This window comes from Manis javanica, chromosome 8 (assembly GCF_040802235.1).
Source record: "Manis javanica isolate MJ-LG chromosome 8, MJ_LKY, whole genome shotgun sequence".
In the NCBI taxonomy this organism is placed as follows: domain Eukaryota; kingdom Metazoa; phylum Chordata; class Mammalia; order Pholidota; family Manidae; genus Manis; species Manis javanica.
Genome location: NC_133163.1, coordinates 64,307,395 through 64,320,227, shown reverse-complemented (window position 1 = coordinate 64,320,227; position 12,833 = coordinate 64,307,395). Strand labels below are relative to the sequence as shown.

Here is a 12,833-nt window from a genome sequence, read left to right as displayed (position 1 = left end):
AGAAAAAAGCTTCATCCCAAAGTCATAAATTTATATTCTGGAGCCCCAAGCAAAAATTATTCCTTATTCATTTATAAAGAAGCACAATTCCATTGTGACTTCTTTTATGGGACCTCCTGAAAACCTCCTGCCACTGGGGCAACATTTTGGCCAACATGTCATGCTACAGTGGGAGCTAACCCGGAGCCTCGCTCTGAGTTATCTAGATTCCCACTGACATAAGACGGTCTCACTCAGAAAACCCTGATGCTCAGGGCATAGTCATGATTTAAGAACGTGCTAGAATGTCCCTTTACCTTTTAAGATTTCTGTTTGCCAGGCTACCTCAGGGCAAATAAATGGATTAGGTCAGACGTGTCTTCACCAGCTGAGCCTGGTGGGCTGCAGGATCTGCTCTGCACTGTTCACCACGGTCCATGAAATGGCCTTAACCCACAAAGATGGTGCCCTAACATCAGTCTTGCAGCAAATAAGCCTTTCAGCCCTTGCACGGCACATACGCAGAGCCCACCAGGAAAGCAGATGTTCTGCTGGCTCTGCATGTCAGAATTGAGATTGTTTCTTTGTTTGTTTTTAAGAGGAAGTATTATTAGCAAGGAGTGGGGGTGATCTTTATGTTGATTCTGCAAATTATAATTTGACTTTATGACTCCTTTTCCCTTTGCCTCTTATGCACTGTATTTGGAAGAGGTGGGGTAATTTTTTTTTTTTTTTATTTTGCCTGCTTTGGGTCGGATTCCAGTCCAGAATCCCCAGCCAGGCTGGGCTGATCTGGCCTACCATCTTAGTGTTTTCTTCATATGATTCTAAAAAAGGGCTTCTTAGTCTCTTTGCCTTTATTAAAAATGAAAGAACCCTTTGAAATAATTCCTTATTCCAGATGCACAGCAGATAGAATTATATGCTAACCACTGATAGGGGTGCTGTAAGTTTTCTCTGTGAAAATAGTGGGCAGAATTTCCTAGCCCATCATTCCTCTATTAATAGTTAACCAGGCTGAGAGGATTTGAATAGAAGCACATCTTGTCGCATGGGGCAATGGTTTGACAGAAGAGCTGCGTGGCAGAGTTAGTATTTTACTGCTTTCAGCTTCACCATGCAGTTTTGTAGCTGGGGAAACCATGCATGCAGAATGGCAGAACTTAACAACTGCCTACAAAAGGACAGTACAATGCTACCTGTGGAGCCTCACCACCAAGAGAAGATGACAGTTCCGGACCTTAAAAATACCCTGAAGTGTTGAATGGTTTCAGAATAGAGTGCCACTATTTGAAGAACTTATCAAAGCAAGTCTTTTTCAAGCAACCGTTAAGACATAATTATTAAATTTTACAACCATCCATTTAGTGTACTGTAAGAAAAAAGAGAGAATGGGAGAAAAGCATCGAGGTATATATGTTTATGGATATAATATGTGGAGGTTTAATTTTTGATGGCTTTCAGAGCCACGAAGAGCAGCTCAAACACCATGGGAAGAGCTAAAATGGCCTTAAACACGGCTCTTTTCCAAAGTGACTTCCCTTTACCCATCCACATCCCCCTTCAAAAAAAAATCAAAATGTACTTCATGAAACTATTGTATATGAAGCACTTATTAGCCGTAATTAAATGGACAATATGAATTTACTACGTCTTTAGGACTCTGGCTTGTTCTGGTTTAGAGCAAGATGATTAATGCAAATACATATTACTTGAGATAACCATTTAGCAGCTAATTTAGCCAAATTTATTACAGCAGTTAGAGGTTTTTCATTTTAGCAGACGGAGACAAGGACATGCCAAAAAGTGGGCGACGTGGACGAGTGCACACTGCCCTCTAGTGGCCACTTAGCAGGCACACTTTCTGGGGTGTGGAGTCGCTGAGATCTCCAGCCAAGCAGTAACCACAGGTTTTGCACATTTCCGGCATCCTTTTAAACCCTTCCTACCCATAGCACTTTATTTCAGGGGATGATTTACTGCACTTTCCCCTTTTACTAGCTCAGAAGTACCCAGATACAAATCAAATCAATTTCAACTTGGCAAGATTTTGGTTAAAGTATCATTTTTAACATCTGCATTTGAAAGCTCTCTTCCAACGGGTACTTAATGGCAGCGGTTCACATTACTGATTGTTTTTACTTGTTCCTTCATTTGGGGCCATATTTCAAAGTCTGTGTGGAGCTGTCACTCTGTTTGGCTCTAGCCAAGTCAATTCTGTGCCTCCCTTAGGCCAGTGTTTTTCTTTGACTTAGTTGAGGAATTTATTTTGTTCCAACATTCAGTAAAGTCTCACCAGAATTTGCCCTGAATGACCAATGTAAATTTAGTTCATACCCAGACTATAAATTCTGTTAGAAAAGATCAAAAGGAGCAGATGCATAGGGACCCTGGCTGATACTGCTCACACTGAGGTGGAATGATCAAAGACGGAGGGGTAAAGCATCTTCGGAACCATTCAAATATCCAGAATCTCAAAGAAGCCTACCTCGCAGCTATGAATAAATCACATACAAATTTGCCTTTGTTACTGTCTGACGTCAAACCCATTGACAATATCCACACTGCATTAGGTATTCTGTGAGCCAAAAAAGATTTGTAGTCTTTTTATTCTTCCTTTCACACCATGGCTGCCCAAAACGGAATAGAGTCTTGCTACAAACGCTAGTAACCCTCGCTCCGGAGCTGCCGCTCCACTGAATTGTTGATTTTATTTGTCCTACTAATGCCTTCTACATTAAGCAGACAGGGGGGCACCTGGCTTGCACACAGGACCACCCTTTTCTAAGCTTGAGGTTTTGCAGAAATGGTAATCATTTGGTCCCAGTCTTAATATGCTATGCCTTCTGTTTTGTTTTGTTTTGTTTTGTTTCCCTAGTGCTGAACAAGGGCCAGTGTGTGACCAAGTACTATCGCTGGATGCAGAAGAATGGAGGATATATTTGGATACAGTCTAGTGCCACCATAGCTATTAACGCCAAGAACGCAAATGAGAAGAATATCATCTGGGTGAATTATCTTCTTAGGTATATTTTCTAATTCTTTTTCATTTCTGTCTGTTATAAAATATGCATCCCTATGGTTAATAGCTGACATGTTTTATTATATTTTGATAGTATCTGGTGTGGAATTATGTGGAAATGCTGCTTTTCTTTCCAAAAGAGTCAAAGAAATATGAAAAGATCAGAGCCATGTTAGAAGGTACTTTCAGCGCAGATTCACAAAATTTTCAATAATTCTTGGTCTTTCAATATTTGGGCAGCTCTGCAGAGGTTGCTTTGGTTGCCTAAAAATGCTCAAGCCAAAAAGATACAGACTTCTGTCTATAGCCGGAGCCTTCTCCCCACCACAAACACTCACATGCAAGCACTCCAATCTTGTAAAAATTAAGCAAAAGAGGATGATTCATTTCTCCTGCAGTTCATCCCTTTGAAGCACTAAACATGTTACAGAGTTTGATTCCCTAGGCATTAAGGGTTTGGTAAGCAAAGTGAGTTGCTTTACCAGAATCCAGACAGTATCAATATAAAAAGGCAGGCCATCTTTTTTTTTTGCCTCTGCTGTGTGATCTCAGGCAGGTTTAACTGAGATTTTAACATGTCCTCAAATTTATATCCATAAATGAGGCCAAGCTCAACAACTTCCTAAATTAAAAACTGCAACACCATTTCTCATTCCTTCCTTGTCTACTTTCCAGCTTTGGATTCAAACTAGCCAAAAAAGTAACCAAGACCAACAGCCTGGGTGGTTTGTGTTTGGGGACAAGATTTCCAGGATTTTCTCCAGCAATCTGGTCTCCGAGCTATTAGGAAGTTCAGCCTGGCTCTGCCCCACCACTGTCTTTCCTGTCTTCAGCTTCTGTTGGCCCAAAGCCACCAAGCAGGGCCCACATGTGTTCTGAGTAGGAAAATTTCCTATAGGTGCCACGAATGAAGTTGGTGCCATTCAGCTAATCATCTAGACAGGGAGAAGCTGAATCCCATTTTTCTTTGAGAGCTAAACGGACCCGAGATGCTGACAGCGCTGCTCATCAGCACACTGACCCTTCAGAGTGTGCTCACATACGTTGGTGATGACTCGAAGGCATGAATGTGCTTGCTACCAATAGCATATCAATCAGACACTAATGATTATTGCTCTGGAGAGGGCCTTAATTTGCACCACTTAAAAGAGTCTTCATTTATCTACTTTCTTTTTCCTTTTTGACCTCTTTCACTCTACATTAATTCTCTGTAAAGGTAAAAGTATGTGTATTTAGTACGGCTTTCTCCAACACCTGATTTTCATGCAAAATGTCTCCTGTGTTTGTGATATGTTTAAGATACATTCTGATATCAAGGTAGCCTTTTATGTAGAAGTTAATTGAACAGTGGCCATGTGTAATGCAAATGGTTATAAAAACTCACATGCCAAAGAGAAAACAGAATAACTGACATTCTTCTGCTATAGGCAAAAATACTTCTGTGCCAAGGAGACCCGTTCTTATTAAAAATTAGACAATGGTAACAGGGACATCTTAGACTAGAACGTCTGTCCCTCATACTGATGAAACCTAGGGTATGAAAGTAATTGATATGGCTGTTACTCCCATGCAGGGAGATTTCTGCCTTTCTGGATCTTACTGCCTCATCAACCTCATAACTTCCTTCCCTGCCAACAAGTGGAGGCAGGGAGGATTCAGGAGAGGTCAGTCTGTGCAACGTTGGCTCAACACCACTGATCTAACCGAAGATTAAATGGTGCATGCTCTTGAGTGTCAATGAAAGCAGCTTGGATGCCAAAGACCAGTCTTCAGGTTCCAGAGCCTCATCTCAGACCTGGTAGACCTATTACAAGTGACCTAAAGACCCACCCTGAGTTCAATAATTAAAGACTGTAAGGTGGGTGACAATGACTTGTGAACCCACATGGCACCTGGGCCAAAGGAGACTATAATATAGATGGGGTTTAGCAAATGAAACTCCACCAAGTCTACCATTTATTATTTATTGGTATCACTTCAATAGGCTAGAGATCTAGTAAGGAAAACATCTGGCCTTGGCAAAATAGCAACTAACTGAAGTTTGTTTTTCTTTCCCACATTCTTCTTTCATTCTTCCCTGAGCAATATTTTCATACTACCTTTTCCCAGAATCCCTCACTTCTGGGCCCCTTCCAGGCTTGCCCTTCCATGTTCTGAAATTCCTGCTCTTTCAGGCTTCATCTCATTCCCTCACAATGCTTGGTAGAATTACAGACTCTTCAGAGTATTTGGAGCTGCACATGTGCTAAGGCTACCTTCCCACCATTAGTCTCATCTGATTATCTAGAGAAAGCCCTGCTGCTGTAGCTAATTCACACTAAAGAGTAAATGTCTGATAATCAGTCTCAGTGAATTAACCCAGGGACATTTGCAGTTTTAGAGTAGTTACCGAAAGCCACTCTTAAATACAGAATTTCACTAGAGATTAACAAATGAATCAGTAATCATCTATTGTAACTCTCTAGTTGGCTAGCCATCATGGAAGGATAGAAGAGGCATTTTGCATATTGAGGCAAGACGCTTTCCTTGTACCTTCAGATTACAGCAGCCCCTACCACTCATACATCAGGTCATCCTTAGAGCAGGAGTTCTAGAAGATAGCTTACTCAAACTCACCGAATACACTCTCTTTTCCCCGAAAAGGCTTGTTTTTGAATTAAAAATAGAACAAAAATTAAGCACATTTGTGCAAATAGAGTTTGATCCCATTCTTTTAGGGGCTCTTCACACTGAGACTCTCCCCACTGCAATCAGATTTCCAGCTAACAAGCCACAGGTGTACACCACACGAGCAGATGAAAATGTGATTGTAATGGGTGTGTTGACAGTTCAGTAGCCATAATCCACACATCCCAAGGTGCACCTGTGCATCTGTCAGGCATTTAGATGCTGAGGGCCCTGCCCCTCCCCCTGGTAGCTTTGAAGGCATCTGAACAGCTAAGCTCCATCAAGGAACCAAGATGGGGAACTGAGGCCACTGACTCATTAGAAGCCCAAGAGAAGATAGGGCACCCCAGGAGGTGTGGGAATGAATTGTTGAGAGTACTTCCCATCCTCCCTCCCTCTAGGTGCTACCCTGGGACGGATGTCAAGCAGCAGAGTTCCCTGGTCCCCAGAGGCACCTGATCATATGAAAGCTTTTTAGTGGCTTTCATGTAGCATTTGGGTATTCAATCATCACAGCAGGGTGCACCTGTACCGCCCCCCCTCACCATGCAATCCAAGCTTCTGTGAAAGTCCCACTATGAACTGAGAAATGATTCCCGTTTAGTTGTTTAAACTCTCTAAACTCCAAAGGTTGGGGCAAGGAAGTGGGGAGAAGATGGTCAACAGCAGACCGTAGGGCACAGGTGTCCGCACTCCTGATGAATGACTGCCTCCCTGCAGCAACCCTGAGTACAAGGACACGCCAATGGACATCGCACAGCTTCCCCATCTGCCGGAGAAGACCTCGGAGTCCTCCGAGACATCCGACTCTGAATCAGACTCCAAAGATACCTCAGGTATTACAGGTATTAGCACACCTCCTTCTCCTACAGTTGTGGCTGTCCTCTCAAACATGAGGGCTGGGCAGTGGCCAAAGGACCACCAGCACAGCTTAGCAACTGGCCACATTTTACAGAGAGACCTATGCCACAGCAAGTTACCACTGAGTCTCTCTCCACACATATGTGTATATATTCTTACACCCCCAAACACATATGTACACACGTGTATATATACATGTGTATATATAGTGGTATATAAAGATATACATATATATGTTGTGTATATATGTAATGGTATATATTCATACATATATAAATAGTATATATTCATACATATATATAAATGTGCATATATGTAATGATATATATTCATACACATATATAGGTATATTGTGGTGAATAAGCCTATGTACACAATACAGAGAGAGAGAGAGAGAGAGAGAAGCCTAGGCTTTCAAGTACCAGAGGTGGTGGAGCAGCTCAGGTGGGGCAAGACACCTCCCCAGCCCCGCGCCCCGCAGCTGAGAGGTGGGTCACGCCCCGCTAATGGGTGTCTTCTGTCTCTCCTCCCCCCGCCGCGCCACCCTGGCCGCCGGCTCCACGCAGAGGAAAACGAGAACTCCAAGTCCGACGAGAAGGGGAACCAGTCCGAGAACAGCGAAGACCCGGAGCCCGACCGGAAAAAGTCGGGTAACGCGTGCGACAACGACATGAACTGCAACGACGACGGCCACAGCTCCAGCAACCCGGACAGCCGCGACAGCGACGACAGCTTCGAGCACTCGGACTTTGAGAACCCCAAGGCGGGCGAGAACAGCTTCGGCGCGCTGGGCCCCATGCAGATCAAGGTGGAGCGCTACGTGGAGAGCGAGTCGGACCTGCGGCTGCAGAACTGCGAGTCGCTCACGTCCGACAGCGCCAAGGACTCGGACAGCGCGGGCGAGGCGGGCGCGCAGGCCTCCAGCAAGCACCAGAAGCGCAAGAAGCGGCGGAAACGGCAGAAGGGCGGCAGCGCCAGCCGCCGGCGCCTGTCCAGCGCGTCGAGCCCCGGGGGCCTGGACGTCGGCCTGGTGGAGGCCCCGCGGCTGCTGTCCTCCCCCAACAGTGCCTCGGTGCTCAAGATCAAGACGGAGATCTCGGAACCCATCAACTTCGACAACGACAGCAGCATCTGGAACTACCCGCCCAACCGGGAGATCTCCAGGAACGAGTCCCCCTACAGCATGACCAAGCCCCCCAGCTCGGAGCACTTTCCGTCCCCGCAGGGCGGCGGGGCCGGCGGCGGGCTGCACGTGGCCATCCCCGACTCGGCCCTCACGCCGCCCGGCGCCGACGGCGCAGCTGCCCGCAAGACTCAGTTCAGCGCCTCGGCCACTGCCGCCCTGGCCCCAGTCGCCTCTGACCCGCTGTCACCCCCGCTCTCGGCGTCCCCGCGGGACAAGCACCCCGGGGGCGGAGGCGGCGGCGGCGGGGGCGCCCCCAGTGCGTCCAACTCGCTGCTGTACACTGGGGACCTGGAGGCGCTGCAGAGGTTGCAGGCCGGCAACGTCGTGCTGCCGCTGGTGCACAGGGTGACCGGGACCCTGGCCGCCACCAGCACGGCGGCGCAGAGGGTCTACACCACGGGCACCATCCGCTATGCTCCTGCAGAGGTGACCCTGGCCATGCAGGGCAACCTGCTGCCCAACGCGCACGCTGTTAACTTCGTGGACGTTAACAGCCCCGGCTTCGGCCTCGACCCCAAGACGCCCATGGAAATGCTCTACCACCACGTGCACCGGCTCAATATGTCGGGACCGTTCGGCGGCGCGGTGAGCGCAGCCAGCCTGACGCAGATGCCCGCCGGCAACGTGTTCACCACGGCCGAGGGACTCTTCTCCACACTCCCCTTCCCCGTGTACAGCAACGGCATCCACGCGGCACAGACTCTGGAGCGCAAGGAGGACTGAGACCAGGGCTCCCCCGGAGGCATCATTGGCGTTTTCGTTTAGACCTTTAATTCTAGCACTTTGAATTCGAGCAGGTCAGCGTCTTCTCTCAACACGACGGTCCCCACCCCACCCCTTCTTTCTTTAACTTGACTATTCTTTCCTGTAAAGATATGTTTATTTTTTGCCTTCAGAAAGTCAGATGACCAGTTGCCTGCCATTTTGTCGTCTTCTAAGATGTGTGTTGGGTTGTTTTGCTTTCCTTTGCATCTTTATTAAGATGTCTTTAATGTGTATATGCCTCTGCCATAGAATACTCAGTCTTGTGGTCAAGAGATTTCTCAAGTGACAACCATTGGGTTTTCTTCATAAAGATCTTGATATGATCAAGATTGAAAGAGACAAGGAAACAATGTGCCCTGTTTGACTAAGTCAAATGAAATGGGGTGGTGTTTTGTTTTTTGTTCCTAATTCCTTTAAAAATAGGGGGATAGTATTTTAGAATTTTATGCAGAATTTAATTCTCTTTTTATGGTTAAGATTTTCTTACTTGCACATAAAAATAATTTGGGTTCTTAAACTTAATTTCTGGCCTGTGACTAGAATGTTTTAAAAAAAAAAGTTGGACTAAATGTTAATTACTGAAACATTAACTTAATTTCTAAAACCATGGTGCTATCATTTATTAATCTGTAATGTCTTCATACAAAATGCAGCTCCTGGGCTGGGTTTTGGGAAAACCGTGTTCTGTCCTGGTCTGGAGTCCGTTGCTGCAGTCTTCTTGGTTAGTTAAGACAAAGCCCTCATTAACATTTGCTGCAGGACTTAAAATTTTTTACCTCCCAACTAACAAACATAGCCTCACGTTAAATTTAATGGGTCAGTAAAGCTCTTTTTAAAGGGGCTTTTGGAAAATTCCATCGAACTGATTTGAGGAGCAGTTTAAGTACATACTGCCCTTTGTTGAGCTTTTTTTTTATTATTATTCCTTTTCTCAGTCTGACTGAGGCTAATTTTTGCAACATCAATAACACTTCGGAGTAAAAGAAGGAAAAAAATATTTAACATTTTTTTTTCATTTCTTGCTATAAAAGGAAGATTGTATTTTGGGGGACTGATTTGATTTGATGGAAATATTTTTTTTCCCTTTGGTTGTCTTATTTCTAGGTGGAAACCAATAAGGTTTAAAACTAAAGAGTGGGTTAATAAGCTTCAAACAGATAACTGCAACTGAAAACTGCACATTAAGTAAAAAAAAGAAAAAAAAAGAAAAAGAAAAAAAAATATCCTATTTTGTCTTTGTTGCCAGAAATCAGTGTAGTGTCAAACACTCCAAATGACTGTCAAGTATAAATCCTTCTTCCACTCCATTTTTGGCAGCTGTTTGTTAAGGCATCTAATAACAGATGTGAGAACTGTAATGTGTGCAATGTGTACGTGTCCTTGGCTGTCAGCCCATTGCAGTTTCAATGTGTGTTTCTATATGCAGTATATACTAAGCTAATGTAGTTGTTTTGTCCTTTGTCTTCTCTGTGCTCTATCTCTAGTCTGGAGTGGTACAGTCCCATTCCTGCAGTCCTAGTGAATCAGTGATTCTTGGAGGTTAGTGATTTTTGTGTGGTGGCCTTCCTCTGTAATGTCACCCTATGCTGCTTCTACTGTCTGTGAATCTTTGTTTCACTTTTTAAGATTCCTGCTGTTGCTTTGCTGGTGTATATTCTCCCGACCTCTCCTTTCTTTCCCTCCCTCTTTCACATCCCCTTTTCCTTCCTCATCTTTCCTTCCCCCATTCTCCAAGATATTTTCATTCTCAGAGATAAACAGACTCTTAACTAGCTCAAGGTTAATGGAGCCATTTTTCCCACAGTGGAGTTCTGGGTATGACTCTTTCTTCCAGAGTACAACACAAAGCTCTGAAGAATAATGCTCAGATAGATTAAATAAATTGATGCCATATAGCCTCAGTTGTTAACATTTCCAGAGTCCCTTGTGCTCTCCCTATAAGCAGTGGGTGCTTTTCTTTGGTTTCTGTCCAGGTTGGCTGATGGAGCAATATGTAAAGCAATTACCAGTGAGACAGGAAATTATTTCAAAGGTCAACCAACATTTTTTAAAAACAAAAGGGGAGGTGGTCATGGAATATAGAATTGCCATATATATTTGTTTCTGCGTGCAATGCTAATATAGTAATTCGGCTGTCCTTTGAATATCACTATGTTGAGTGGATTCCTCTAGGACCTTTGATTCCATGAGTTGGGCCCATATCACTGTGGAATAATAGCAAAAAGAAATTAAATGTCACAAATTTTAATAGGGATTTTACCTGAAGGATTTAAGTATGTTTAGAAGGTGAAGAGGGCCAATCATGATATTTAAAGATTAATTTTGGAAGCTCTATTCTAGCTATCGAACAATCAAAGGAATGCACCTACCAGCTACAAAGAACAGCTAACACAGCTGTTTTTTTTTTCTTTTATAAATGTTTCTGTGTTGTGTCAAAATGATTTCTGGTGATTTAAACTAACAGATAATCACAGCTGCTGTCTAAATCCATAGTGTTTAAAATTACAAAATGAAAAAAAAAACACGTCATTACCTGTGAAGACTGTGTCTGTGTTTTTAACTATTTCTTGTACAAATATATGAAAACTTTTATGAGGAGACTGGTGCCAAGTAGCTGAATAATGGGGAAAGGGATATTCTGTTCGTAAAAATCTTAGCAGTGTTACCAACTCTACAATATATATATAAAAAAAATTAAAACGTTACAAAGCGACAGCTATGGTACATTTGTTTTGTGTGAAGCTAACCGGACCTAACTTCCTGAGTGCCTGGCTTATTTTGAAACATTTTTTTTCATTGACCATTGATAATGCTGCAAATCAGAAATGTACATACTTCATTTACAACAGGGTTCTTTTTATACTTTTGTAGATTCTCATACATGTCACATACATGGTTGTCTTTATGTAACTTAATTTTTTCATCCGCAGGTGCCATTTTCATAATAAACTTCTCTTGGATTTGTTACTATCTGGCATCATTTCTTTTACATGCAACCATCCTAACTAATGAATGCTGGTAGTATTTGTTTAAGCAGGTACCTTGGTCATTATTCTTGATTTAAAAAAAAAGTGAAAAACAAAAATGCATCCATATTTTTGCTAGTTTTGGAAAAAATGCATAGCTTGTGTACTGATAAGGCTGACAAGGCACAGATTAAGTCGCTAATCCAAATACTACACGGAACTTGCAACCATCCTAAATTTTCAGCTACCCCAACTCATTGTCATACTGAGCATTATTATTATGCACATTATCAAAGCTGAACAATGGGCCTGCAACATCAACCACTATGGGAAATGTGCATTTTTCTCTTGATTAATGCACAGTAAGTGATGACAGTTTTCATACATGAATCATTTAAAATGCACTCGATATTTTCATTTATTACAATCTATAATGTATAACCAACTGTTCCCTTGTTTATATCTTCCCGTTAAACTAAGTATGTGTTTTCTTCCTCCAGTCAAGCTGAGTAGGACATGGTTGTGCTGGATTATCAGTTAGCTCAGCACACAGCCTGTCACATTTAAGGCAGATCAGCTAGCTAACTCCAAAAGAGAGAGAAAGAGAACACAAACTTCAGCTGCTATCTCAAAGTTAAGGATACAGATGAGTCACCTGTTAAATCTGTGCTCTCCAGAAAATGAAGAGAGCTGAGCTGAAAGGAAAGGCAAACACTTGTGTCTGAAAGCTGCCAGCTATAGTAAGTATCACATCCTAGTTTTAAGTCTTCAGGGACATTAGCCACTTTGAGGGTTCTTTTTGTAATGGACGGTTGCTTCTGTCTAATGGATATGGAAGTGCAGTTATGGTTGTGGGGCCCTAGATTTCTCCCCAGTGCTCTTTATGGGTCCTTGAAATAAGAACTTCAATATTGGAAATGGGGAGAGAGTGACTGAGAGCACAGAATTGGGTTTTCCCAACAGTTCTCCAAAATTCATCTCTCCCTTTTGCTCTTAAAAGTCAGAAGAATATGGTCTAGTAAAATTGAGAAGAGAAATATTGTTGAAGCTAGAAACTCAATCCTGAGCAGATGAGTGAAGGCTGGCTCACTCAAGCCACTGTGTCTGGTAGGTGGTAGTGGGGCTGGCTCTCAGTGGGGGCCTCCAGAGCTCTGCATGGGGAAGGGCCGACCTAGGCAGAAGGGCCGTTATAGGAGTGTGGGATTTAGGACCGACCCTCTGTCAGCTGATGACTGTGTTGGTCAACCATAACACTTTACTTCTGGACATCCCTTCAGCCCTGTGACCTGGAGGTGGTGGAAAAGGAAACAGGGAGACCAAACATGCATGGGGAAACTGACATCCTCACAGCATCTGGAGCTTTATCAGTGTAAGTGGTGGAAATCCT

General features: G+C 43.6%; 1 protein-coding gene across 11 annotated transcripts in view; it reads left to right on the top strand.

Moving 5' to 3' along the window:
• Positions 1-12,492, top strand: part of NPAS3 (neuronal PAS domain protein 3) — an 877,558-nt gene extending 865,066 nt beyond the window's left edge. For 4 of the 11 annotated variants that reach the window (XM_073211377.1, XM_073211373.1, XM_073211381.1 and 1 more), the window contains 3 exons: positions 2,858-3,005; positions 6,389-6,513; positions 7,096-12,491. In XM_073211377.1, coding sequence (XP_073067478.1) covers positions 2,858-3,005; positions 6,389-6,513; positions 7,096-8,438 — 1,616 coding nt within the window. In that variant the 3' untranslated portion in view covers positions 8,439-12,491. Of the gene's footprint in view, positions 1-2,857; positions 3,006-6,388; positions 6,514-7,095 lie in introns of all 11 variants that reach the window. The other 7 variants (XM_073211379.1, XM_073211374.1, XM_073211376.1 and 4 more) reach the window with 5 other exon arrangements.
• Positions 12,493-12,833: the final 341 nt, after the last annotated feature.